This window comes from Alosa sapidissima, chromosome 4, assembly GCF_018492685.1.
Source record: "Alosa sapidissima isolate fAloSap1 chromosome 4, fAloSap1.pri, whole genome shotgun sequence".
In the NCBI taxonomy this organism is placed as follows: domain Eukaryota; kingdom Metazoa; phylum Chordata; class Actinopteri; order Clupeiformes; family Clupeidae; genus Alosa; species Alosa sapidissima.
This window is the reverse complement of record NC_055960.1, coordinates 23,848,238-23,874,661: the sequence shown is the minus strand read 5'-3', so window position 1 is coordinate 23,874,661 and position 26,424 is coordinate 23,848,238. Positions and strand designations below refer to the sequence as shown.

The window sequence follows — 26,424 nt, the reverse complement described above, 5'->3', positions numbered from 1 at the left end:
GAGGTTATTGTCCAATGTTTATAACAATATCAGTATTATTAATGGTTCCTAGTGTGTACATATTGTGAATGTGGATAATACAGTGTAATTTTTGAATGTTAAATGTTCCTATCGGTGAATAAACTCTTTTGAGAGGTGGATACACTCTAATAAGAGGTGGATAAACTATATTTTTTAAATTTCTGCGTTTTCTTGCGTTTAGCCATCCCTGGTAGGAAGCAATAGATAGGCATTATTATGTATTTAATGTACATACAATAAACAGTAATAATCAAACAAACCAAAGGGAATAGTTTTAATTTTTAAAGAAAAATAATGATATTCAGCATGGCAAAGTATAATGGGCTTTGTGTACTTCAATGTTGAAGAGTGTATTAATCTTCACGAACATCACAAATGTGACCTCCTGCTTTAATATAAAATTTAAGCACAATGACTTTGGAATTTCTTACCATTCTAAAAGTAACCTGACAAGTGCTATTAGAGTCAAGTTTCCTCTCCTCATTCACTGGTCTCTGGAATAATTTAATAAATGGATCACACAGGGCCCAGCTGAGTCCTGTACATCAGTCATTATGTCAGCTTTGTTCTGCTAGTTTAACCACAGCACACAAATGCCATTCTGCTCCAAGGCCTCTAAATTAGGCCGAAAGCAAAAGTATTTCAATGTTGAAAGATGTGAAATATATGTTTTTTTTATTTTTTGTTGTATGCTAAAGTAAATGTTTGACAACACCACAGGTGTCTTCAAGAGTTTTACAACCATGTCACACTATGTTTATCTGAGTTCTGTTTATTTTTTACGATAACCGTAGACTAAACATATCCAGTACATGGCTTTACTTGGATAACAGAAAAGGTTTGCTTTCAAAAATCGAAATGTCACAAGCAGACAATTCAGTCAACAGCATAGTGCAGTCTGGCCATTTCAGAGCTACCTGCTGTTAGCCTATCATTAGAATCGGCCTGAACCTCTCTATTTAGCATTCCTGGCCCAGGTTGGCTGACTGACTGACTGCTGAGAGAGAGGAGAGAAGGAGGGGTGAAAGTAGGGCACGAGTCCTGCGCTCGTAAATCCCTCTCCGACCCCCTCTGATAAAGCCCACCTCCCTGGGCTCCTTTCAAAGCCCCGTCTGTGTCTGATAACTTCGCCTCCCGGAGGTCACACTGAGATTCCACAAATCTCACCAGTGCGCAGAAGAGCACGTCTGTCAGCGGACAGATCCCCCCCCCCCCCCCCGTGCCCCATCATCTCCACCCTCCACCTCCTGCTCCTCCAACCCCGTCAGCCACAGAGTGGGCGCACACTCAAACACGCACAGCTCACACACACTCCAAACACCCCATGCTGAATTACTCGTTTTTTTGTGTTACCATGGCGAGAGGTTGATTGCCCCCCCCCATCCACCGCCCGGGTCTATCCATGCAGAAATGGATGCCTGGATGTGAAACTCCTGAAATGGATGTTGTGGGCTTTCACCTAGTACCTTCATAAGGGTACAGCACTCAAAGGCTTTTCTCTTGAAGAAAAAAAGGACATCCACATTCATGTCTTCCCATCTTTATTCTGCTTTCTATTCTTGTCTCACTCTCTCATTCTCTCCACTTCCTCTCCTGCCCATGGTCCTGGTCTGGTCGAGGAGGTCCACCTTCAAGATGGTTGGGGGGCAGACAGGTAGAAAGAGAGAAAAGACTTATCTATCGAAAGGCAGCCGAAGTACACTGCCAGATTCTGACCCCAAGCTATTACAGTGGGCCTCTTATAAGCAAAGAGACTGAACACTGATCAGAACAGCCCTCCATTCTAAAGTCAGGGGTTCCATCCCACGCCTGAAGGGACAACATTCCATGGCCCAGTTAGAGTTCTGTGCACTGACACGCTTACAATGACCTATAAAGCCACAGCTGATCAAAGGGGAGCCTCCTCACTGTCCACATGTTTGAGAGAAAACTGAACTTCTTTGGTATGGGGTTTTGAAGTACAAAAGGGGAACCAACTGTATTGTATTTTGCATTTTTTTGCCGTTCCAGACCAGTTTTGGCATGAATAATGTTCTTTGATTCTTTAACCTGAAACTGTCTCCACGTTTTGTTTGTTAAATGTTATTGGCTGCAGAGAGTGGATCAGATTTTGGTCAAACAAAACATTTTCCAGGACATCAGACATATTCCTGCTATTGTATTGTTCTTTGGCCCGAAGAAGTTGTGACCGGAGGAGTTCACTCAGACTGCATGTGCCTCTCTTAACTCAGGAGACGTTTCCTTATATGCTCTGTGCCAAATTTCTGAAACTTAGGTCATGGCAAAACTGACTGTTGAATATGGAGTTTTGCATTGGACACTGAGTGCTCTGTTGGATAACCCCAGGATGTCTGTCTAAAAACATACACACTCACTGACTGATTCACTGTATGCACTGGGCATAAATTACACAAAATAAATCATTTGTCTCATCTCAGGATTTATATTGGACAACTGTTTGATTTCTAACTTTGTTTACATGCAGGCATGAGCTCAAGCTATCAGTGTAGGTATGTAGAATTTGGAAAGACTTGACAGGTAAGTGCCACATTGTGTTTTCTGTCAGAAAAATAGAGAGTATATAGAAAAAAACCCTTGAGATTGAAAAAGGCATTCATCACAAACTCCGAGAGAGGCAGAGAGAACAGAACAAGACATCTAATAGTGAGACTCGGCAGCAATTAGCGGTAACTGGAGAAGTTTTACCGTAAGCAGAAATTCCGCTGCAACTTTCCTAGACAGCTCAGCCAAAGTGGACATCTCCTGCGTGTCAGGCAGACCCACATTCGTGAAAGAGACAGCAGGGGTGAGTAATGGTGTGGGCACAGGGCCTTTGTTTGGCCAAGGTTACAACCTCACGCTTTTCAAAGGTACATGCAAGGTCCTTAAAAACAGCATGGTGGACATGGGTTAAGTTTGCCCTGGTGTGCATACCCAAAGCACCCTCTCTTTGAAGGCCAAACTTGTGCGTGTGTGAAGCACAGTGCAATCTAGGTGAACAAACAAAGCAAGACTCAGTGTCGTGGTAAACAGCAAGGTCCTCTGTCAGTGATGGGTCGAAAACACATGGTATTTCACACTGAAATAAGGGTGACCTAACCTGGGACATCAAATGTTTCAGCTAAAGTATGAGGTGAGATTAATGAGGTCTCCTGTCACTATAACCGGAGTCAAAAACATTAGGTTGCATGGAGTGTGTGATGTGCACCATCAAAAAGATAGAATCTAGGCAGATTGACTTTACTATTGAAATGTGGATGTAGGCCTACATAAAGTGTAATGATCTCAAATAAATCATTCATAATCTACTATTTCTGAGGAAATCTGATAAATCTGATGAAAAACACCCAATAGCCAATGCAGTAGATAAGACAATGGAAAACACGATTTATTCTCTCTGATAAAAAAAACAGTCGTCGGTGAAACTCACTTGTGACTCCTTGCTGTGAGAGGTCCTCAAGGGCAGGGTGAAAAAGTAGGTAATGAGGTCTTAAACTTTTGTCCCTCCCCTCCGTAAGAGATGCAGTCAGTTCAGCCCTAGAGTAAAGTTGCGAAGTGTACAGACGCCCTGTCTATCCTTTTGTGGGAACTTCTCTCCCGGACCTCTCCACCTCAAAGCAGAGAATGCGGACTTGGGTAAGGCAATTTAGATATAAACATTGCCACTTTGCTCTGATAAAAATGTCTTTAATTTTTTTGTTTGTTTCTTTCAAGACTAAACTGTTGCGCGCGTACAACGTCTTTGCAAATTCTTGGTCATGAGATTTTGAGCCAGTCGACTAGATGCTCAGAGAGTGCTAACACTGCAATTTTTATTTAAATTAATTAATTAAATAAGAATGCACTGTTGTCAGGAGTACTTCGACCAGAATGAATTTGCACGAACAGTAGGCTATGAAGATTAAATTACCGACTTAGTGTTGTATTTTGAATAAAGTCACACATATTGACTGATATGCACCGTCAGCTCCGTCAGTGGGAAACATGATTAGTATCTGTGTATGACTAAGTCTAAACATCTGGTGTGTGTCAACTTTTTTCGGAACATTGGTAAAGGATTCAAATTAGCTGGGATGTACGGGTAGCATTGTGCACACACGCTTCCATGTCCCCTCAGGAATAATACTTTTCAGGAATAAGCTCATGTAGCAATGTGACAATTCCCCTTTTAAAATGATATCAGAACTGTTATTCTCCAGACCAAGCTCTTGTATGACTAATTCCTACCAGGTATGTGATGATACTTTCCTTTAGTGTAGTTCAATTAAGGCTAATGCTGTGCTTTGGAAACATGGAAAGATTCCAATTTTCATGCGTGAAATTTTAGGTTTCAGGAAACCATGCTAAATATGTCTCCGGTGTAATTCAAAAGACTGTAACATGTATTTTAAAATAAATACCCAACGATGTATATCCCTGAAGCACTTGCATTCGGCACACTTACATTAACAAGGGGGAGCTGTTAAATTGCACTTCACTGGAACTCGCTCAAGAGGGTCATCTTTTAAGCACTCTCTTTTGACAATGACTGAGAGAAAAAGTGGCGAACAGTTGGATGTAAAATGATGCATCCAGCACAAAAGCACTCCACTGTCTGTGGTAGACCGAACTGCCTTTTTCCTTTAATGTGTATCCAGCTGGCATGTGCCCGAAACCATGTATGGTTTTTAGGTGTGTATGAATGTATGGTTGAAAAATGTCTGGGCAGAGGTCTTTCTGGAGCACTTTGTGAGGTGCTTCAGAAATGAATATGCCAGAATTACCCACAAAACACCTCATCATGTTAAACTGGCATCAAGTTCTGCTTGGTCTGAGTATGTTAGCACTGCTGCCAAACTGTCCATCACCATCTAAAAGCTTAAAGCCACAAGGACCTCGCACATTACTGGTCTTCTACGTCCTTACTATTCTCTGAGGGGTGATGAGAGGCCAAATAAACTGAAAAATCGATCACATGAAGCGCGTATAGTCAGCATTCGTCATGACCTCTTTTTATAATTACTGCACACAGATGGGATATACATCAAAATAGGGTTTGATTTTGCCCTTTGATGGTTTGTGCTCTTCTTGTCAAAGCCAAATTCTAAGTCAGTGTCATGACCATGGAATCCCCTTTTCTATTGACACTGCTATTGCCGTGGTGATCGTTCAAGTGCATTGCACAAAGCAGACCGTATTTATTAAGGGAAATGTGTCCAGCACTCCTGGATTGGGTAGTGCTGTGGTTTCTGAATATGAAATGAAGTAGAGAATTTGAGCTCAGCCATGAAGCCAGATGTTGGCTTTTTGTACAGAGAGTTAGCGTGGCTGTGAGCCTCTCACAGGAAATCAGCAGCACAGTGCCTTTAACTTACCTCTTATTTTTCCCCTCTCTGTCTCTCTCTTGCTCTCTTTTTCTCTCTTTCTCTCTGTCTGTGTGCATCTCTGCTAGGTTTCAATCAGCATCTGCAGCTTCCAAGAGAAGATCGCTTATTAATCCGAGGTGGCATACAGAAAAGAGTGGAGTCCTGTGCTGTTTATTTTTCTCTTTTCTTTGCCCCCCCTCCCCCCTGCTAGTTCACTTTTAGTTAGAGTCAACATGACTGGCTGTGCGCTTGTTAGGGTCATGCTGCTGAAATGCTTGCTCTTGCTGAGTCTGAGTGGCTCCCTGGGCCAGAAGGACTGCACCGGCGTGGACTGCCCCGAGCTGGACAACTGCATCGAGGAGTCGCTGGACAGCGACGCATGCTGCGCCACCTGTGTGCAGAAAGGCTGCACCTGCCAGGGCTACCAATACTACGACTGCGTCAACGCCGGCTTCCGCAACGGGAAGGTGGCTGAGGGCGAGTCGTACTTCGTGGATTTTGGCAGCACGGAGTGCGCGTGCCCCGAGGGCGGCGGGCGGATCAGCTGCCACTTCATCCCGTGCCCGGACATCCCGGCCAACTGCATCGAGCTGTCGGAGCCGGCCGACGGCTGCATCCAGTGCAAGCGCATCGGCTGCGTGCACGACGAGCAGAAGTACGAGGCGGGCCACTCCTTCCACATGGACCCGTGCCAGGTGTGCCACTGTCCCAACGACGGCGGGAGCCTCATGTGCTATCCGATCCCGGACTGTGATCCGCGGAAGGTCGAGAAGCCAATGCTGGCCACCACGACCGAGGAGAACGCGCACGAGAGACTCTACAATAACCCTCTGCAGTTCATCTTCCAGCACCAGGGCCCGAGGGATCACCTGTCCAAGCCCTTCCGGCCGGCCCATGGAGACTCCCTCCCCGTCCACCCTCTCTTCACCCAGCACCCAAACAACCTCGAGGACGAGGAGGAGGTGGACTACGACTACATGCCCACGGACACCCCGGGGCCGCCACTCCTAGACGTGGCTGCCCCCACCAAGTCCTCCATCGTCTCAGTGTCCTACCCAGAGTCCTTCACTCCACGTGGGCCGAGTCTTTACAGGGACGTGAAGCAAGAGCTCAGAGAGACGTTCGCTGTTCATCATGAGGCGACGCCCCGGGTCGAGACCACTCAAGCCCCGGCGACTACCCTTCAGCAGACCACCCCGCGCCACCGTGGAGACTTCACCACCGCCTCCTGGCAGAGAGCCTTTGAAAACATAGTGTTCCCACTGAGGACCTCTTATGCTGAAGACCATGATGAGGATGCAGGAGAGAGTGACATTGACGAAGAGCACGAGATGGAGGAGGCGGAGGAGAGAACGGTAGCATCACATGGCTTCCCTGTTTTTGCGCACGGAGGAAAGCACACGTCCTCCTTTGCTGATCACAGACATGATGACAAAAAGACACAGACCAGGCCGGTGGTGCCAGATATCAGCAGCTTTGCCGATCACGGACGTAGCAAGCCTATGCATACCAGGCCTGCGATACCAGACACTGGCAGCTTTGCCGATCGTGGACAAAGCAAGCCTACACAGACAAGGCCTGTGATACCAGACACTGGCAGCTTTGCCGATCGTGGAAGCAACAAACCTACCCAGACTAGGCCTGTGATACCAGACACTGCCAGCTTTGCCGATCATGGAAGCAACAAACCTACCCAGACTAGGCCTGCGATCCCAGACACTGCCAGCTTTGCCGATCATGGAAGCAACAAACCTACCCAGACTAGGCCTGCGATCCCAGACACTGCCAGCTTTGCCGATCATGGAAGCAACAAACCTACCCAGACTAGGCCTGCGATACCAGACACTGCCAGCTTTGCCGATCATGGAAGCAACAAACCTACCCAGACTAGGCCTGCGATACCAGACACTGCCAGCTTTGCTGATCGTGGACAAAGCAAGCCTACGCAGACCAGGCCTGTGATACTGGACACTGGCAGCTTTGCCAATCATGGCCGTAACAGAAATACTCAAAGCCGGCCTGTCATCAAGGAACTTGACCAAGAAGTGGGCACATTTACTGATCAAGGACTTAGCAAAATTACGCAGACCAGGCCTGCGATCCCAGACACTGCCAGCTTTGCCGATCATGGAAGCAACAAACCTACCCAGACTAGGCCTGCGATCCCAGACACTGCCAGCTTTGCTGATCATGGAAGCAACAAACCTACCCAGACTAGGCCTGCGATACCAGACACTGCCAGCTTTGCCGATCGTGGACAAAGCAAGCCTACGCAGACCAGGCCTGTGATACTGGACACTGGCAGCTTTGCCAATCATGGCCGTAACAGAAATACTCAAAGCCGGCCTGTCATCAAGGAACTTGACCAAGAAGTGGGCACATTTACTGATCAAGGACTTAGCAAAATTACGCAGACCAGGCCTCTGATACCGGACACTGGCAGCTTTGCCGATCATGGAAGCAACAAGCCTACACAGACCAGGCCTGCGATACCAGACACTGGCAGCTTTGCCGATCATGGAAGTAACAAGCCTACACAGACCAGGCCTGCGATACCAGACACTGGCAGCTTTGCCGATCATGGAAGCAACAAGCCTATGCAGACCAGGCCTGCGATACCGGACACTGGCAGCTTTGCCGATCATGGGCTTAATAGGAATACTCACAGCAGGCCAGTAATGAAGGAGGTTGACCAGGGCAGGGGCACTCTCACTGATCATGGACATAACAGAAATACTCAGAGCAGGCCAGTCTTGGAGGACGTTGACCGACACAGGAGCACCTCTCTTCAGCAAGGACATAGCGAGGCAACACAGACTAGGCCTGTGGTGGTAGAAATGGACAGAGACAGAGGCAGCTTGACTGATCATGAGACTAACAGAAATCCTCTGAGCAGGCCAGTCTTGGAGGAACTTGACCGACACAGGGCCACCTCCCCTCAACAAGGACATAGCGAGTCTACACAGAGCAGACCAAATACGGAGGAACTTGACCGAGACAGGGGCTTCTTTACTCAACAAGAACATAGCAAGCCCAGGCCGGTGATACCAGAAACTGCCAGCTTTGCTGAACATGATCTTAACAGGAATACTCAGAACCAGCCTGTCATTGAGGACCTTGACCGGCTCAGGGGCACGTCGACTGAACATGGACACAGCAAGACTAGGCCTGACTTGGAGGAAGCTGACCAAGACAGCTCCACCTTCCCTCAACAAGGAGATCGCGAGACTTCACAGACCAGGCCTGTGATGGCAGAAATGGACAGGGACAAGGGCAGCTTTGCTGATCATGCTCGTGACAGAAATCCTCAGAGCAGGCCTGTCATGGAGGAGGTTGAGCGAGACAGGGTCACGCTTACCGATCAAGGTCACAGCAAGGCTACACAGAGCAGGCCTGTCACAGAGGAAGTTGACCAGGACAAGGGCAAAGGTCACCAGCCCCGGAGACCCTCCCAGGAGCACATCGCATGGCCGCCTGTCGGGCCGCAGGATCACGTCACTCCCCCGGCGGGGGAAGCAGCGGTGAACTATGCACAGCACACCACCCACCGACCGCCGCCGCAGTGGGTTCACCAGATCCATACGCTGCCCCCGGCACGCATCCCCACCACAAGCCAGCCCGCCCTCAGAGTGAAAGCAGATGCAGGACACCCGGTGAGAAATCAGAGCCAGGCCTTCACCAGCGTCCACGCCGAGCAGGAGAGAGAACGAGAGAGGGAGCGTGTGGAGGAGCGTGACAACTCCCTCAGCTCCCTTCCCCTCCATAACAGCGGTGAGTAAGCAGAGCAGAGATCCCTTTGCTGTTTCTTAATCACTGCCCTGAACGCTGCACCTCACGCATGCATGAAAGGGGGCTTTGGGAGCTTAATTAAGACGGGTGATTGATCGCTGACATTTGCCAGGTACTACAAACTGCTTCTCTGAATAATGGACGAATCAGTGCAGAATAAGGCTTTAGCAGCTGCTAAAAGACAAGCGTAATGCATTATCCAGCATTTGACAGTCACTGCAGGAGACCAGACAGACTCCTCTCCACCAATCCTCCACAGTTACACTTCATCATTCAACAAAAGTGCTTGTGTTTGTTTCTTTCTATGCACTTGCATTCATATTTATGTTCATAGTTATTCACACATACAGTATATGCTCAGTGCGCTGTCATGTGGTGTGTTGTGATGGATGGATATGGCATGTAGAGTCAGGCCCCTGGAAACTTGACTGGGAGTGGAGACGCACGACACAAGGGGGGTGCTGCCTGGAGCACGAAGGCAAACATTCCCCCTGCTGTGAACATCCTCCTGCTCTCCTCTCGGATAAGTCAACACCATCGCTCACTCGCCAAGTTACTTGTCTGCGCAATTTAACACGCTAAAGTTCTCAATTAGCTGGAGATGTCGGAGGGGTGTGTGTACGCAGCGTCCCCGAGACAAAAGGCCTAGGGATTTTTAAACCTGAAGGTGTTTATGGGCTTAGTCTATGTAATTCATTTTGACTTGTATTGGACTCGTAAAAAAGTTTAATAGGGCTTTCGCGTGAGGCACCTGGGTCATTGAATACTTTTCTGGTCCATCTGAAATTTCACTCTGGCAAATGCACATGCGATATTGGGGCGCTTTGCAATAACTCTCTGAAAGCCAGATGTTAACGCCTTGCAAATAACTGCAATCAGGCAAAAATCGCATGAAGAGTGATTGCTTCATACATTTTTAGTTCTTCTAGAACATTATATTCACAGTGATTCAAAATATTTCTATAGGATTGTTTGCCTCTCTATTTATGTTGTATGAAAATTGCAGTGATGCTGGAGATAATTTCCCCTGTAAGTATAGCACACTCGGCTGCTGGCTAGTGTTCAAGATAAAAACGCTCATTCCAAAATGGAAACACTCTGGGCTCTTGACATACACTTTCCTCTCGGCTCAGGAGAGAAGGCCTCCTCCTCAGACAGATAACCTACATTTAGCATTTAGCTCTTGTGGCGTGTGATTCTGACTCAGGATTGTTGAACAAATGCCAGCATGTCTTTCTTACTGTTTTGAGTTCACTGGTGAGATGGTGTAGTGAGACAATGTTTTTTTGGCACCTGTGTGTGTGTGTGTGTGTGTGTGTGTGCGTGTGTGTGTGTGTGTGTGTGTGCTGAAAGACTTTATCAGGTAAAACAGAAGCAATGGGGGGTGGTCAGCAGTGTGTAGAATACAAGATTTCAGACAACTGGTTCCTTGCACTGGTTTATCTGGCCCTGAGGGGAGCTTGTGAAGGTTATTTTAAATGAACAGCATATGAGGTGGAGAGATAAAACATATGCCTCTTGTTCACAGTTCCAGAATGTCCTATTGGAATGTCTGCTTTGAAGTAGCTGCAGAATGAGATGGATGTATACCCTTATTTAACTGGGATGATGGAGCTGTGTGTCTCGGTGCCAAAAATGAATAGATTCAGTTTTGTTGGATGGATTTAGTTGAGTTTATCAGTCAGCTTGAAATCCTTTATCGCCAAGAGAGAGAGAGAGAGGTTTTTACCATTGGCTGAACTCATACCACCCCTCACTACTCTCTCCAGTTTCTATTCCCCATAGGTCATAGATCCTACGAAGAAATGTGGCCATTTCACCAATCTCCAATGTCATTGCTCTTAAATTCTCCCAATATGTTTCTCATCTAGATCATTTCAGTTTACAGTAATCAAGGTGATCAGGGCGGAACTGCAGTTGTTTACAATCTTTGACCTTTTCCCACTTTTCCCAAATGTCTGAAAACCATTCTGTTCTTTCGACAACAATCTACAGTGTGTTAGCAGGTGGTATTCAGACTGCGATAAGACAATATCCGTCTGAGACCGTTCCTATGAAATCAGCCTCTACTCACCAATCCTTTTACTAAAAATGTGATCATAAAACAGGTTTTGGGATTATGACTTGTGAATAGGGCTTTGGAGGTCTGCCACATTTTATGGAATTCCTCACTAGAACAGGGGCATACCTTGCTGCAGTTTGTGTGGTTCACAGGGAAAGACATACAGCAACTATGTCTCCCTCCCTTGTAGGGCTTGGGGTTTTTCCCTTAGATTATCCATCTTTATGGGTCTGGAGTTAAAACATATGGAAATTGTAGAGAAGATGAATGTTCCTCTGGAATGTTCTGTGAGCAATGGCAATCCATTCAGACTTGGAACTCCAAAATTAAGTACGGTAATCCATTTTTCATATATATGGAATACCGACATTATGGACATATATCTCAGAGGTTTGTAGAATCTAGCAGTCTCTCAAATCGTTGTTCGGGCCTTACTAATAACAACCTGATATACAACCTCACAACCTATTGTTGCAGCCTTTGAATGTTGTGCTAACGTGCCAAATGTGATCAGGAGGTTCATGAACTCAATTTTTCAAATCACAGTGCACATGCAAGTAGATTTGCTATGGGTTACTTCTCTTTGTGACTGGAGATATTTCACAAAAAACAATAGGTCTACTAGTAATATAGAGTAGAATGAACATTGTGAACAACACAGAAACACGGGCGTTTTATATGTGTGTGTGTGTGTGTGTGTGTGTGTGTGTGTGTGTGTGTGTGTGTGTGTGTGTGTGTGTGTGTGTGTGTGTGTGTGTGTGAGAGAGAGAGAGAGAGTCAGTCTTTGATTCCTACACTAAGCACTTTCATCATGCTCATGACTACACTTAATGAGATAACACTTGCTGAACAGCAAGGGATCTCATACCAAATAGATTACAAAATCAAAATCATTCCCTCTGGCTGAGTGGTGGAGATTGGGAAAATGCATTTCACCCAGAGAGGGTATTGTGTTTTCTACAGTAATATTTATTGTTCCATTTTACCCTTGAAAGAAGGGTAAGAAGAGCGGGCCTCTATATATGTATATGTGCAGGCCTTGCATATAAGGATGTGTATAATAGGCCCACCATGGGTCATTTTCCACCATGATGGACTTCCCATTGGTTAACATCTCGTGTTCTCCTTCAGAGAACCGAGGGTAGCAGCCATGGCCTACTGGTTAGGGCTTCGGACTTGTAACTGGAGGGTTGCCGGTTCGAACCCCTACCAGTAGGAACGGCTGAAGTGTCCTTGAACAAGGCACCTAACCCCTCACTGCTCCCCGAGCGCTGCTGTAGCAGGTAGCTCCCTGCGTCGGGATTAGTGTGTGCTTCACCTCACTGTGTGTTCACTGTGTGCTGAGTGTGTTTCACTAATTCACGGATTGGGATAAATGCAGAGACCAAATTTCCCTCACGGGATCAAAAGAGTATATACATAACCATATGATTTATATATGTCAATATTTTATACAATTATATAACTTTCTTGTGATGACAAAGTGTATAGATTTGCTAATTGCAGTCAACACCCACATTAGATGGCATGTAATGTACCATCGCAATGGCCATAGTAACTTAAGCATATTGGCCCTTTCATGCTATTTCTTTGACACTCTGTCCTGTAGTATTTGATTTGTAAGATTTTACTCTTATATTAGATCAACTGTGTCTTCCTCAGAAGGGCTTGATGACTATTCAAACATGGTATATCACATGAGGAGTGCATGCAGGGTCACCTTGGCTGCTGTCCTAAAGGGGGGCCTGTCTGTCTGTCTGACTGCAGCCCTGCTGGAGGTTCGGGGTAGTGGAGATGAAATGGTCCTCAGAGGCCAGCAGACACCATCTGCTCCTCTCGTCAGCCCCACTGCGCCACTAGTACACACCACCAGACTAGAATCCTCTGCCCGGATTCTGGCCTGTCTGCTGACCCACCACTTGCCCCCTGACAACTTTCTTTCCTGGACAATTCCGACGCCGGACTATTGCACTTTCTCTCACTAAATCATGATTAATGCTTTATCATACCGGATACGTAATCATCCCACCTCTTGTAACTTTCACCTCAGGTGCTTTAAACACCATGTCCTATTCTCCACACCTGACTGTCATATGCATTTGTCATTGTTTACAGACCGTATTGACCCTAGGTAGATGGGTCAGGCCCTTGAGTCGTGGATCTGCTCGAGGTTTCTTCCTATATGTATCTCCAATTCTAGGGAGTTTTTTCTCGCCCCTGTTACCCATGGGCCTTCCTTCCTTTCTTCCTTTTCTTTTCTCCCTCTTTTCTTTTTCTCTGATTGCCTACATTCTGTAAAGCGCCATGATACATGTGTAATGTTTTGGCGCTATATAAGCACAATAAATTGAATTAAATTGAAATAACCTGCTATAACCAGCCAAGAGTTTGTAAGCCTTGAGAATTTGACACAGCTTTGTTATTACTACCCAGCAGAGTTAGTACACTGAACAGGTAGTGTAATGACAGCATCATTTTCACATGGCTCTGGAAAAATAGCTCACCATTCACTCTTGTATCTTGAGTATGGTCCCCCTCATTCACCCCACAACTGCATTAGTATCCAGCGGAGTTAGTACACAGAAACATTGGAATAGAGCACCATTAGTATACTGCGTTATTACCACTCAGCACTTGAAATTGATCGGCTGATTTCCTCAGCAGCCTGCTCCCAGTTCATTTCAGTGCACCGTTGTACCGTGCAATCACGCTCCCCAACACAATGTTGTATGTCTCCCCATGTGTGTGTGTGTGTGTGTTAGGGGGTGGTTTTGTTGAAGGGAGAGGCAGCATCAGGCCACCCTCCCACTGCACGCTGTTGATTTTGGAGAGCTAGATGTTGCTGAGCTCTGTGTTGACCTCAGCCCTTGACGGAGAGGGTGGGAAAGTCAGTTTGGCTCGAGCCAGATATCCCCTAGACAGTTGCTGCTCGGAGAGCTCTGTGTTGCATCATAGAAAAGCTTGAATTTTCGACGGGGCTGGATTAGAATGACTCAATGGCTGGAGTGCCGTTTTTTCCACCTTCTGTGATGTTCCGTGTTAAAACATGCACACAATTTAACGTGACTTGTCCTGACTTGTAATGTTTCAGCTTGTTAATTGCTTTTAATTATTCCCATGCTACAGCTGTACTATATGTTGGGGTTATTTGAGGGGTGCCTTGGTGATTGTCTTCAGCTGTTCAGACATTACACGTACTTTCTCTCTAAAGTGTAAACACTTTAATTATACTACTTTTACTACCTCTGAAGTGGGTTCAAACTAATCACAACATAAACAAATGGGTAGATTTTTACACCAGATTCAGAAGGTGAACACCCCTTTACAAGAATGTCACTGGAACAGCCCAATAATTCTTTGGCTGTAGCCTGAGGCCTTTACTGCCAAAGGTCATTTTGAGCTGGAAATCTCAAAATCATAAATGCTTGGGTAATGGCTCTCCCCACAGTGTCTATGTCACATAAGAAGTGGATGGATGGCAAGTCTCATATCAATGCTGTATTTAATATTGATTAACTAATAATGTGTGCCATTAAACAAGCTGTAGAAAATGACTGCAAAAAGAGTTGATGTCCTAGATCAGAGCTATTCAATTAAGAATTCAGTTGGGCCAGATTTTCAAACCAAGAAATTGAGCTGGGCCAGACATTTTCAGTGACACATTTTTAAACCAACACAAATGAATGTTGGCCTATTGAAAAACAAGTAGCCTAGTGTTTATGTATTGTTTACCTTTTGGGTTTGGTCACATTGGACACAGGCACATCAAAAACTGCATCTATTGATGTGCTTGTGTCAGATGTTTTTGGAAACTGCCACTCTCAGCGCTATGAGCACACTCTGGCACTCTAACCTTTCATAAATTCATGTTGATAGAATTTTTGTTTGTTTACTCAGAACGTCACACCCACAGAGGGTTCAGAGTACTGATGCTGGGCACTCCATCTGAAGGGACAGAGTGGCAGATTGAGACGTCAGTCAAACTGAAAACAGTGGCCGACAGTGTTTTGAGGAAATAGGACATATTCCGGATTTATTTAAAAATTATAGCGAAATAATTCAACAAACTTGCATTTATAGTGTTAAACATCCTCACTGTTGTCCAGCTCTGGAATGAAACATGGCGTACTATTTCAATCTGCTGCTTGTGTTAATGTGAATTTTGATCTATGAAAGACGAAATGTTTGTTAATTCATTTCGTCTTCTTCAAAGTTCAGAGTGTTGCAAGCATTTTCAGAGTGCCAGATCAAATTTACAAACACCCCAAAAATCAAAACAATAAAAGAGCTGTAACTGAATACTACGCTAAGCCGAGTGTTGCATTCACTCTCTCTGTAGGCGACTACTAGAGATTTCTGTTGGAAATGTTTGTTTCTCTGGGTTATGGCGGGACAATGGGCTAGGCCACTGAAGTTATAGTCGTCCATAGTCAAAACAGTGGCAGGCAGTTCAACAACAACAACAGCAACAGCAACATGATGAGGAAATCAGTCCAGTCATATTTCTGCTATGTGTCTAGAGGCCAAGGTCTCACTGATATGACAGAGATGTGTGTTTTTTTTTTAGTTTTGATGATGGTGGTGGAAGGGTGTGTGTGTGTGTGTGTGTGTGTGTTGTGTGTGTGTGTGTGTGTGTGTGTGTGTGTGTGTGTGTGTGTGTGTGTGTGTGTGATTTCATTGGCGGTCAGTGTGTGAGGACATTGTTATCTGCTGATGGATGAGAATGCCTGGGCCGTTATTGCCTCTGAGTCTGGGACTGACGGAGATGAGGTGCTTCCCTCAGGGCCTTGTCCAATCTGCCTGGCCCCATGGGTCTCCAGTCCCAGAGCCAACGTCGCAATTACCACAGCTGCTTGCTACGCTAGGCTACAGAATGCTACGGTGACGATAGGCGACACTCGCGTCTTGGCTCCATCTTTACTGGAGCTCTCTCCATCAGCAATACCACCATAGATTGAGGGTGGAGTGGACTGGACACTGAGGGGGCCAACAATGGAGGGATGAAAAAACAACAAATTGTGTCCTTTTCAGTCAGTAGAAAGCTGGACAGCAGTGCAGGGCTTGCATCAGTGTTTGAGGGCAGGTCAGGAGATATAATGAAGCAATGGGAGAGAGATGTGTGGCTGGTTGTCTCTCGTCTTGTATTGTATTGTCCTGGAGAAAAGGAGCCTGGGGCACATCAATGCTTCCTTATTTCCCAGACCCCCCCCCCCCCTCTCTTTCTCTCTCTCTCTCTCTCTGTCATCCACACAGAGCTATGAGCTTCTCCACAGAAGAACAGACTAAGTAGAATAGCAGAAGAGAGATCCTTAAAACATAAAGAGTGACACAGAACAAAAGACTGCAATGAAGCAGGCCCTTTAGGCTTAAAAACCTTACTGATCACTTCAAAGAAGGACAATTGAAACCTCTTGGACAGTGGTTTGTTGGGTGTCTGTATGCCTCCATGTGTTTGTTTGGCTTTGCTACTTAGTTCTTTTTCCGGCCAAATATGCCGTAGCTATTGTCATGCCCATCGTATGCTCATGTCATTTGTGATAGGGATGAAAAGAGGCAGTTGGGGCCCCCAGGAGAAAAGGAAAGAGAAGTCCTTGACTGACTGGCTCTTTTCTCTCTGCGTCGTTTCTTTTATTTGTTGTGTTTTACACAGCAGCGTTTTAGCTTATCTCGCTGTGCAGCACAACAAATATATGTTGACGGAGGGGCCTTCCTCTTTTTGTGTGGGCATCAGTGCTTTTTACATTTCTGTGCTTTGAGTAAACCGAGTCTTTTCCGCCGCGTTGACAGTCTCAGTGACAGCGAGCGGATCGGGGGAAACGGGCCGTGCGGTGATAACCACCGGGGCTTTTTTGTGCACCAGCATTTTAGTTGATTGTTGGGAGACATTCCTTCCAATCACTCACCAGAGGCAATAATTGCCGCTGTGAAAAAGGCAGTGTTCTTTCCCGAGTAACGAGGTTGAATAGGAGATAAAGAGGGGCGCTATTTTTGACAGCAATTAAGATAGATATCTGCAGCTTGTCGAAACATGTTCCGCCATGGCACTTCCAGTGACAAAAAGCCAAGTGGGGAGGCAATCAGTGAGGAGGTCGGCGAGACCAAGGAGAAGAGATTAGGAAGAGTACCCTCACGGTGTGAGCCGCAGTTACTTTAACGGGGGAGTATTTGTCACTCTTCAGTGCACAGGGCTGCATAGGGTGCTTTGATGTTCCCGTCTGTGTGGTTAACTGCATGGCATTATCAAGGAAAAGCTTTATGTATGTCTGTGTGTGTGTGTGTGTGTGTGTGTGTGTGTGTGACTATAGACTTAATCTCTTGGGATTAAAAAGAGATAAGACTCTCACACTTTATTTCAGAATGTTGACAGAGGCTTCGTTGTCATAAAAAGATGTGTCTGTATTCCGTACTGTAAAATCCTTATTCACCTTCCTCTATAAAAGAGCTTGGAGCTTGAAGCCGTCTCCCATTGTGATCCATAACCCTTCTCACCAGGAGTGAAGAGCCAGACAGGCTGTGCGTTTTCTGATTTACTCACACTCAGCCATGAAAAGTAGTTGTTGACTCAGGGAGACCCACTGTGGGCTGATTTATCGTGTGTGTTTTCATATAGGTGTGGACACAGGCCTGACCAGCAAGGTAGGAGGTCTCGGTGGTCCCAAGGAGGCTCGTCTAAGGAACCCACAGATTATTATTGCTCGGTGAATATACTGTAGATTTTATTTAATTATTTTTCCTTTTTTTTTCCTTTTTGTCTAGAGGCCTCTGTACAACAATAGAAGCCCAAATGATTTGTTTTGGTGGAGATCCAAACGTGGCAGGTAGAGGTCTAGTCTGAGGCTGTGTTAATGGCTGATAAAAGGCTCGGCCAGACTGGACCAGTTCCCACACTTCAAGTCGACCATGAGAGGCTAGACATGATCAAAGAGTCAGACATGGCAATCGCTGAATATGTCAGGGAGCACTGCAGGCTTTCAGACTGCCTGAAATGATGAATGAGTATTTTTAAGTGGATAACAGTCAGGGCTTTGAACCGTTTTTTTTTTCCAATCGGTTCGTTCCGAACAGAAACGGAATTATAACGTTTCCGGTTATGAGTTCCACCAATAAATTGACGTTCCCGAAACGGTTAGAACAAAAAAATACTGTTCCCGGAACGGTTAATTTTGTTCCTGTCAGCTGTTTAATGCTATAGAATTATGTCACATCTTTCTCATCCAGCTTAAACCAAATGTAATAATATTACAACCATTAATAATAATAATTAAATAGGCCTACAATTATTTCAAATGTGTAGTTTATTGTTAAAAGAGAAAATTTCCACACAAACGTAACCACATTATTAAGACACGTGGTTATGCCACTCGGGCAACAACAAATTCCAACTGTCGGGGGGAAAGGCCATTTAGCCAAATGCTCGCTAGTCCATCATTAACGTGGAGTTGACAAATATAGCTATTGATATTGTGTTTGGAATGAGCGTTTTAATTAACGATGGATCGTAATTTACCTCTTATTTAAGATGTGGAGTGGAGACTTTGTAATCCACCGCTCTCTCTCCATTCAGTCAGCGAATGTCTGATGTGATGTCACACAGGAAGTGAACCTCAGCCGTCATGGTAACGTGCGCAGGAAAATAATTACTTTTTTTTTTTAGTTAATTAGGCAACGAAAACTTTGAGGAACGAAATAAAACCGGTATTAACCGGTTACCATTATTTTTAAATAAGTGTTCCTGTTCCAGAACATAGAAAATAATAACGTTTCCGGTTTCGTTTCTGTTCCCTGTAAAATACAAAAAGTTCCCGGTTTTCGTTTTTGTTCCTTGAACCGGTTCAAAGCCCTGATAACAGTTGAGTCGGTCTTAGAGTCGGTCACTGTAAGGGTATTGCTGGGAGACCTTACTGTTTTGAGTCTTGAACTCGCAGGCTTTCCCAAGCCATGTAACAGTTTTGGGAATAGAGATGCATTCTGTTGGCCAAAGTGTACATGGTATTTTTAGGGTTCATACTGTAGCACATGGTGTATGACAGGTGGCCAGCTTTTAATCTCACTGAAGTGCAAACACCTGGTGCAACAGATGAGCCTCAACTTCAGCACCAGCCCCTACCACTCAAATGTACAGTAACTAGACCAAGACATATACGCACACAGTATGTGAGTGGCATTACAGTACATTTCAAAGCATTACAGAAAAAAAACATCCATTTAGAATGGATTGAGCTTGATCAAGCTTCTGAATGTGTGAGCACAACTCAAAGACTCCATAGGGAAGCTGCTTCCTGACTTGGGAGCCAGACCTCAAGAGTGGAATTTTAGCACTTGAATACGACTTACATTGACTCTCAAGAACACAGATTCCCCACACGTGACTTGCCAACAACGGTGTGAGCTCCCACTTTGAGAGAGAAGAGGGGAGGGGGGGGGGGGGGGGGGTTCTGGCTGCCCAACTGAGCACTTAGCCTGCTCCACGCCTCTCTGCTTTAAAGAAACTCTCCCGCTGCTCCCTAGCACCATGTGCTGGCCATGAACGCAGGAGGAGGAGAAGGGGGTGGAGGAGGGTTCCCCAGGTGAAGCAGCTGCCTACTCTGTGTTGATCGGCGTCTCGGAGAGTGATGGATTACTTGTCCTGTCCGAGACGTGATTGGAGCCAGGAGGCCGAAAAAATGGGGATGTGTGTTGTGGTGTGGCGTGTTGCACTGCGCCGTGAGACAGAGTGCATTACATGCTAAGATTTTGATGAGTGGTGAAGATGCAGTTGAAGTCAGACAGGTTGGATGAACGTTATCCTCCCTGACCATGTTTTTAAAAAGGGAGATAGTGGGATGTAGAAATGGTGTGCTGCCAGTGAGTTTTTGAGAAAAGATAAAATCCAAATGGATCTGCATGAATGTGTCCACATCTTTTATTTCTGTCATCACTTCGGTTTAAACCCTATTACTGTGTTTCATGTCAGGAATTCTGATGGATATTTCTATGTTTACAGCTCTGTAAATAATATTACTGCACTTTCCTCTGTGCTCCATTGAGGACACTGAATGACTTTAGCTCCCGCTTTCTGCCGAAATATGGGCCAGGTTACAGTATATGGGCCAGCGGTAATTGATGGAAAAAAGTACTGATGTTTACAGAAAGGAAACGAGGATGGAAATCCTGACAGTTCCCGACCGAATAACTCACCAATTCCAGGAGGAATCTGTCTGTGTTATCACTATACAAGCACAACAGACTGTGTTTACTAATAATAAGCTAATAACTCAAGTCAAAGGCATCAAATATGGTCATCAGAAACATTTACTAACGATATTAGGCTAAGTTTTAACAGGATGGCTAGACACTGCTGTCTTACTTCTGCTTCCATTTAGAGACAGCAATCAAACAATGCTGAAGCTTTCATGGTCCCACTGGCAGAGCTACAAAGAAGTTGACAGTGTTGCTGTCACTGATTCCTCTCTAATGATGATTAAACTGACGGGTTTGAGCCATATGGGAGAGTGGAGTGTGTGTTGTGCGGTCTGTCATCATGTTTACACCATTTACCTGTCTGAAAGCTACACTGCACCAGAGAGGACTGGAGAAATATTAGGCTACATTGAGACCTCCCACACACACACACACACACACACACACACACACACACACACACACACACGCACACACTGTACTTGTTCCAGACTGAAGGCAATTATACAGATTGAAACCCACTATGCTGCTTTCGACAAAACCCATGAACAAAATCCATGATATATTGATTGTTTACTAAATCCATGGTATCCATGGAGTGTAGTCTACAAAGTAACAAGTCATATTCAGTGGCAATGGACCCTTTCAAGAGAGTTCCATTATCAGCATCATAGTTGGCCCCACAAGGCTTCCGTTTTAACATTCCATATGTTATCTTAATGCAGAGGAAGTAGATTGGGGCCCAAATAGAACGTTCAAGCATTGTTTTTGTTTTTATTGTTGAAAGGGTCAATAAGCGCTTACTAGACACGTCACTGCTGGCTCCATCCAAACCCCCAGTGTCAAATGAAATATGAAGCCTCCATGCATCAAATGTTCCTCTACTCTGACCAGCAGCACTGCAGTTGTCTTCTGGGCTGTCAGAGCCTTCATGCAGTATTGCAGATCATGCATCTTCCAACAAAGTGCAAGAGACAGTGGGAGTAATGGATGCTATGGGAACGTTGACATATCTTGAGATACCTCTGTTGTGTGATAGGGCAACATTTGTTAAAGTCTGTTCTTAGGCACTGAAATGCTATGGCTATATAAAACCTGATTCTGGAAGCTTAACATTTGGTGTGCCTGCATTGTGACATCCTACTGTCCCAACATCCTACTTTTTTCCAGATGTGAATAATTCATTGTTAAAACAACCACTAATTCATTAGCAGTTAATTTTCTCTATTTCTCTCTCTCTCTCTCCGCTCTCTCTCTCCATCTCCATCACCTGCTGCCATCAAACCTGATCAGCTTATGCAGTTTTTAGGGGCCGGAAAGGGGCTTGGAAGCACACGAGTCAGTGAAACAGTCATAAACAGCTAAGAGCCAAATCATTTCCAGGGGCACGAAGCAAGGGTGTGTACAAGCGAGAACAACAACTGTTATTGTTAATAGAATATGTTTTCTCTGTTTGGAGAGAAAGAAAACGTCTCTAAGGAATGTTTTTTTTTTTTTTTTTTAAAACAGAAACAAAAGCGGTGGCTTTCAGAGAACTGTATCAAAGCGAAGCGACTGGGGGGAAATGTGGGCGCACAAACGCTACAGAGTAAATGATTGGTTTAGTGGCAGGTGCAGAGAGGGAAAACTTCAGTCTTATCAAAAAAGCTATGGGTATGATTGCCTCTTTACTGTGAGCCCATGCTGCAGCAGCCTGGGGAGTCAGTAACAGTAAGGACGATGGATGGAGGTCTAGAAAGCTAGCGAAGTTCCCATTTCACGTCTGAATTGTCTGGTAGTTAAAAATGTATGCTTTATATGCCAGTGGTTGCTTGGATTTTTTAGGTTTGCATATAGATGTTCTTTCTGAATATTTATGGCTGATGACAGTGTTGGTTATTGCAGCGCTTGTGTTTATTCTCTCATTGAAAAAGACATGAGCATTTGTCTTTATTCAGTATTCAGTATGCCCACTGGTCTTCTCTGATAACATAAATGTTTGATTTTAATACTGTTTGCTTGGATTTGAAGGGGTTTTAGTATTCAGAAATTTAAAACATATCTCATAAGTATGATTTGTTTATGTGTTTTTATGTATGCAAAGTCATGGTGTTCTGGCTGGCTCATGAAAAATCACTGTGTTGAAAAATTAGTTTTTGAAAGCCTGTGAGCAGTGGTAGATTTGCCTGTGCATGACAGATGCATACACAATAAATGAATGAGGCCTGCGTTACTGTATAAAAGGCCATACTTCATCCATTTCACAACCTTTTCCTTTTCGAGCGGCCAGATGTTGCCTGCCCGTGTGCGTGGTGGTGTGAAGAGAAATCTCACATTGGAGGAATATTTCTGGGAGAAGTGTTTCATTTTGCCACCATCTGTCTAACAGATGACTTCCTGAGGACTTCAACTCCAGAGAGGAAGAGGCGCAAATGGCTCTTGAGCTTTACCTGTCAACTTTGTGTCAGTATTATATGACACCAAAGCAGTGGGAAGAGGTCAAAACTGACATATACTCACTTAAACACACACACACACACACACACACACACACACACACACACACACACACACACACACACAGTGTATATATACAACACACACACAGCCACTCACACACACACACACACACACACAGTACATACATACGTAAACAGATGTTGAATTGTATGTGCTTATTGAATGACAAAAGAGATCTGGAGACAAGACTTGAGAGTCAGGATGAGACAAAAAACATAATAGGGCAATATATTGAAGACACTTCATCTTGCAGCAGGTTGCAATGTGCTGCTTTCTATTAAAAGTGCAGAGGCACTTTGTAGGGATTGTGGATATTTGTTTTATTGTCAAATGGCTGACATACTGTATACGATTGTAAATGCCACTGAAACAGCAGGTTAGTAATAACACCACACACCTCATTTAAATAAGAAGTTGAAGTCCACCTCATTTACTGTTCTACTTTTGGCTCTGTTGGGCAGGTACAGTATACTGAGTGTGTGTGCGTGTGTGTGTGTGTGTGTGTGTGTGTGTGTGTGTGTGTGTGTGTGAGAGAGAGAGAGAGAGAGAGAGAGAGAGAGAGAGAGTGTGTTTCACTGATCATAGGAAGCCTGAAGCTTTCCACAGGATGTTCACTCTGCTCTGCACTGTGCCACGGCCTCTCTGGAAATTCACTTAGGGCTCCTTGCAGTTTATTTGTCTTGGAGGTGCAGTGACAAACAGCGGCAATATACGTTATGAGAGACGATATTCTCGCAAGCGCAGCCGAGAGCTAAAAGCGAAGGCAGTTAGCATTCTTCAACTGTTTTAAATCATTATTTGGACTCTTGCTGTAGCTTTAAGGCATTGTAAAAATGACATTTGTCGCACCAAGTGAGGATCCCATCCATTCCTAGGTGCCCTTGTACAAATAAGCAAGCCAAACACAAACAAATCACAGCCTGGAAAAGACCATCCATCAAATTTTATGTCTGTGAAAGTTAAACAGGAAAGCTTTTTTTCTGCCTTTCTCCTAGCTCACTCTCTTCCACTTTTGCAGAGACACTCTTGTTTTGTCTAGGTCCCGTTAGCGTTGTTTTGGTAGCCGCTAGGTCCCATGAAGCTGCTTACTTCAGGGTCGTTCCCACCCCCCCAGTGTTGTATAAAGTACTAGAAAGCAATACTTGAGTAAAAGTACAAGTATCGTACTATTTTGAACTTTTATTGTAAACTTTATTTTGGCTTTCTTATAGTAAAGCATAAAGCATATTCAGGGTTCCTATATGTTCTTAATCTCACTCATCAAATCAAATCACATTCTTTTCTAGGACTTTTTAGGCACAATTCTCTGAAATGAAAAATAAATAACTTATTTCTTTCACAAAAAAAATGACCTGCTTGTAGGGAGAACATTTTGGTCATGTGGCATGAGCATTTCTAGGGCTTACTCCCCAGGTCACCGTCACTCACACACACACACACAGGCCACCTATGTCCAGCAGCTACTAATATGCCAGTCATTAGTTGAAACTGAAAAGGTGTCTGTTCATCTTCAAAAGAAGCTGGTTTTCAAAGTTTCAGGCCCACGACCGACCATAGTGGTGGAAATTGGATAAATTAAGCAACATTTCAGCTCTATCCTGTAGTTTTTATTAGTACCATGGTTCAACAAATGTGTAAAGGTTATATAATAATTCACTTCAACTGAGAAGAACAAAAAATATTCCACAAGTTACCAAAACAGAAAGAAAGAAAGAAAGAAAGCCTTTCAAATGTAGCCTATCCCATGCTTCCACAAAGAGGCATATTGAACTAATGTTTAGGCTACATGTTTTTTGCATGGGTAGGCTATATTGTTGTTTGGTGATTTAGCCTACTCCTTTACTACACCCTCTTCTGAGCAAACAAGGCATAGGTTTATCATGTAGGGTAATTGCTCTTTCTTACATTAAATAACTTTAATTTATCCTCTGTACTTGTCCCTGCAGTCATGGCCTCCTCATCACTAATTTCGGGCTCATCATTTTCAGTGGTCGACTGGTTGATCTGCTGCTCAGTCTCTCCTGGCCTCTTTCTACCCTCCATCCTTCCTGACGCTGGTGTCTACTGTAGGGCCGGCTTGGCTATCCGTATCTGAGAAAACTTTTTCGGAAAAGACGGGCTATATGGACCCAACCAACTATTTTTGGGAGGGGAGAACTCCCTCACGTAGGCTACAACCCATGCAGAGGCATTGCATTGGTGTCATGCACAGAATGCGGAACGTGTCCTACTTTAAGAAAAGATAGACTAATGTGACAAATGTCAATATTTGTTTCCTCGACCGGCGTAATGCAATCTAGGAGCAGTGATTCGCCAAACCTCCCTTATTGCAGTCGCACACATTTTTTTCTAATTTTATGTTTTAGTAACGAGTAACGAAGATGCTTAGTGGAAATATAACGGAGTAAAAGTATACATTTTATCTAGGAAATGTAGTGGAGTAAAAGTGGAAGATGCCTGAAGAAGATCGTAAGATCGAAACGTTGTGTGTATTTTCTATTAAAAGTTGAGTCGTTCAAAGGCAGTGTGCAAGTCTTTTTCACTTTTTCACTTGTATGCCCTTTTTGATTTGGCACCTGCTGAAACACTTTTGGATGTGCACACTTCATAGTATGCTGTAAAAGTGGAAGTTGACATAAATTTAAATAGCGAAGTAAAGTACAGATACGTGAAATTTCTACTTAAGTACAGTAACGAAGTATTTGTACTCCGTTACATTACAACACTGCACCCCCCACCGTGGAATGTTTGGTTAATTAATTACCTCATTTTCGTTGTTGCTTCCGTGTGATTGAGGCACCATCATCATCAATCTATTTAGTGTCCCAAGTTCGAGGCGGGAGAGGCTCATTTGTGTTGGGTTTTTCCGGGAGACTTTTGGTGGATGTTGCTGTTGATTTCCCGAGGCTGGCACAGATGTGGGTGGAGTTGGCACCCAGTGTGTCGGAGAGCCAGCTACATCGCTTGCCAAGAAGAGCCACTGGCAGAAGCATCTCTCTAATGACTCCCAAATCCACCCCCCCTGCCAGCACTTCAAGACAGCCTCGGACACCATCTCAGAGCCTAATTGATTCTCTGTGGTTTCATTTGCCTCATAATGAAATTTGTCATTGTGTTTTGGGTGAAGAAGTATATAATCGCAGGCTGCTTTGTGACTGTGTGCTGTGCGCTCTTGTTGACTGGCCTCAGGGGGGGGGGAAACAAGTAACCGATGAGAGCGATCAATCTCCTTTTGAGTTTTAGGCCTATACATAGACTGGGTTCTCCATTGTTTCTCGAGTCATTAAGCCCATTTGTGTTAAGTGCCTGGCCTCTCACCTTCACTGACCTTAAGTCTGCCACTGGGCAGGCGTTTTTGGAGCATGACTCGGCCCCCCCACTGTCTTCCCAATGGATGCATCCAATCTCTGGGCCAATCTAATGGACTCGGTTCTCCTGATTGCAGCTAAGCGTGGAACCATGCCATATGAGGCTCTGATCCACTCCAGTGTCACCTGTGCTCCGGCTAGTCAATCATTCCGACTGGCG

The 26,424-nt window shown here is 44.7% G+C and overlaps 1 protein-coding gene across 2 annotated transcripts in view; it reads left to right on the top strand.

Annotated features, from left to right (window-relative positions):
- The first annotated feature begins 3,558 nt into the window (after window positions 1-3,558).
- fbln2 (fibulin 2) overlaps window positions 3,559-26,424 on the top strand; it is a 64,148-nt gene continuing 41,282 nt past the window's right edge. For both annotated transcript variants that reach the window (XM_042089846.1, XM_042089845.1), the window contains exons 1-2: window positions 3,559-3,657; window positions 5,453-9,137. In XM_042089846.1, coding sequence (XP_041945780.1) covers window positions 5,600-9,137 — 3,538 coding nt within the window. In that variant the 5' untranslated portion in view covers window positions 3,559-3,657; window positions 5,453-5,599. The remainder of the gene's footprint in view (window positions 3,658-5,452; window positions 9,138-26,424) is intronic.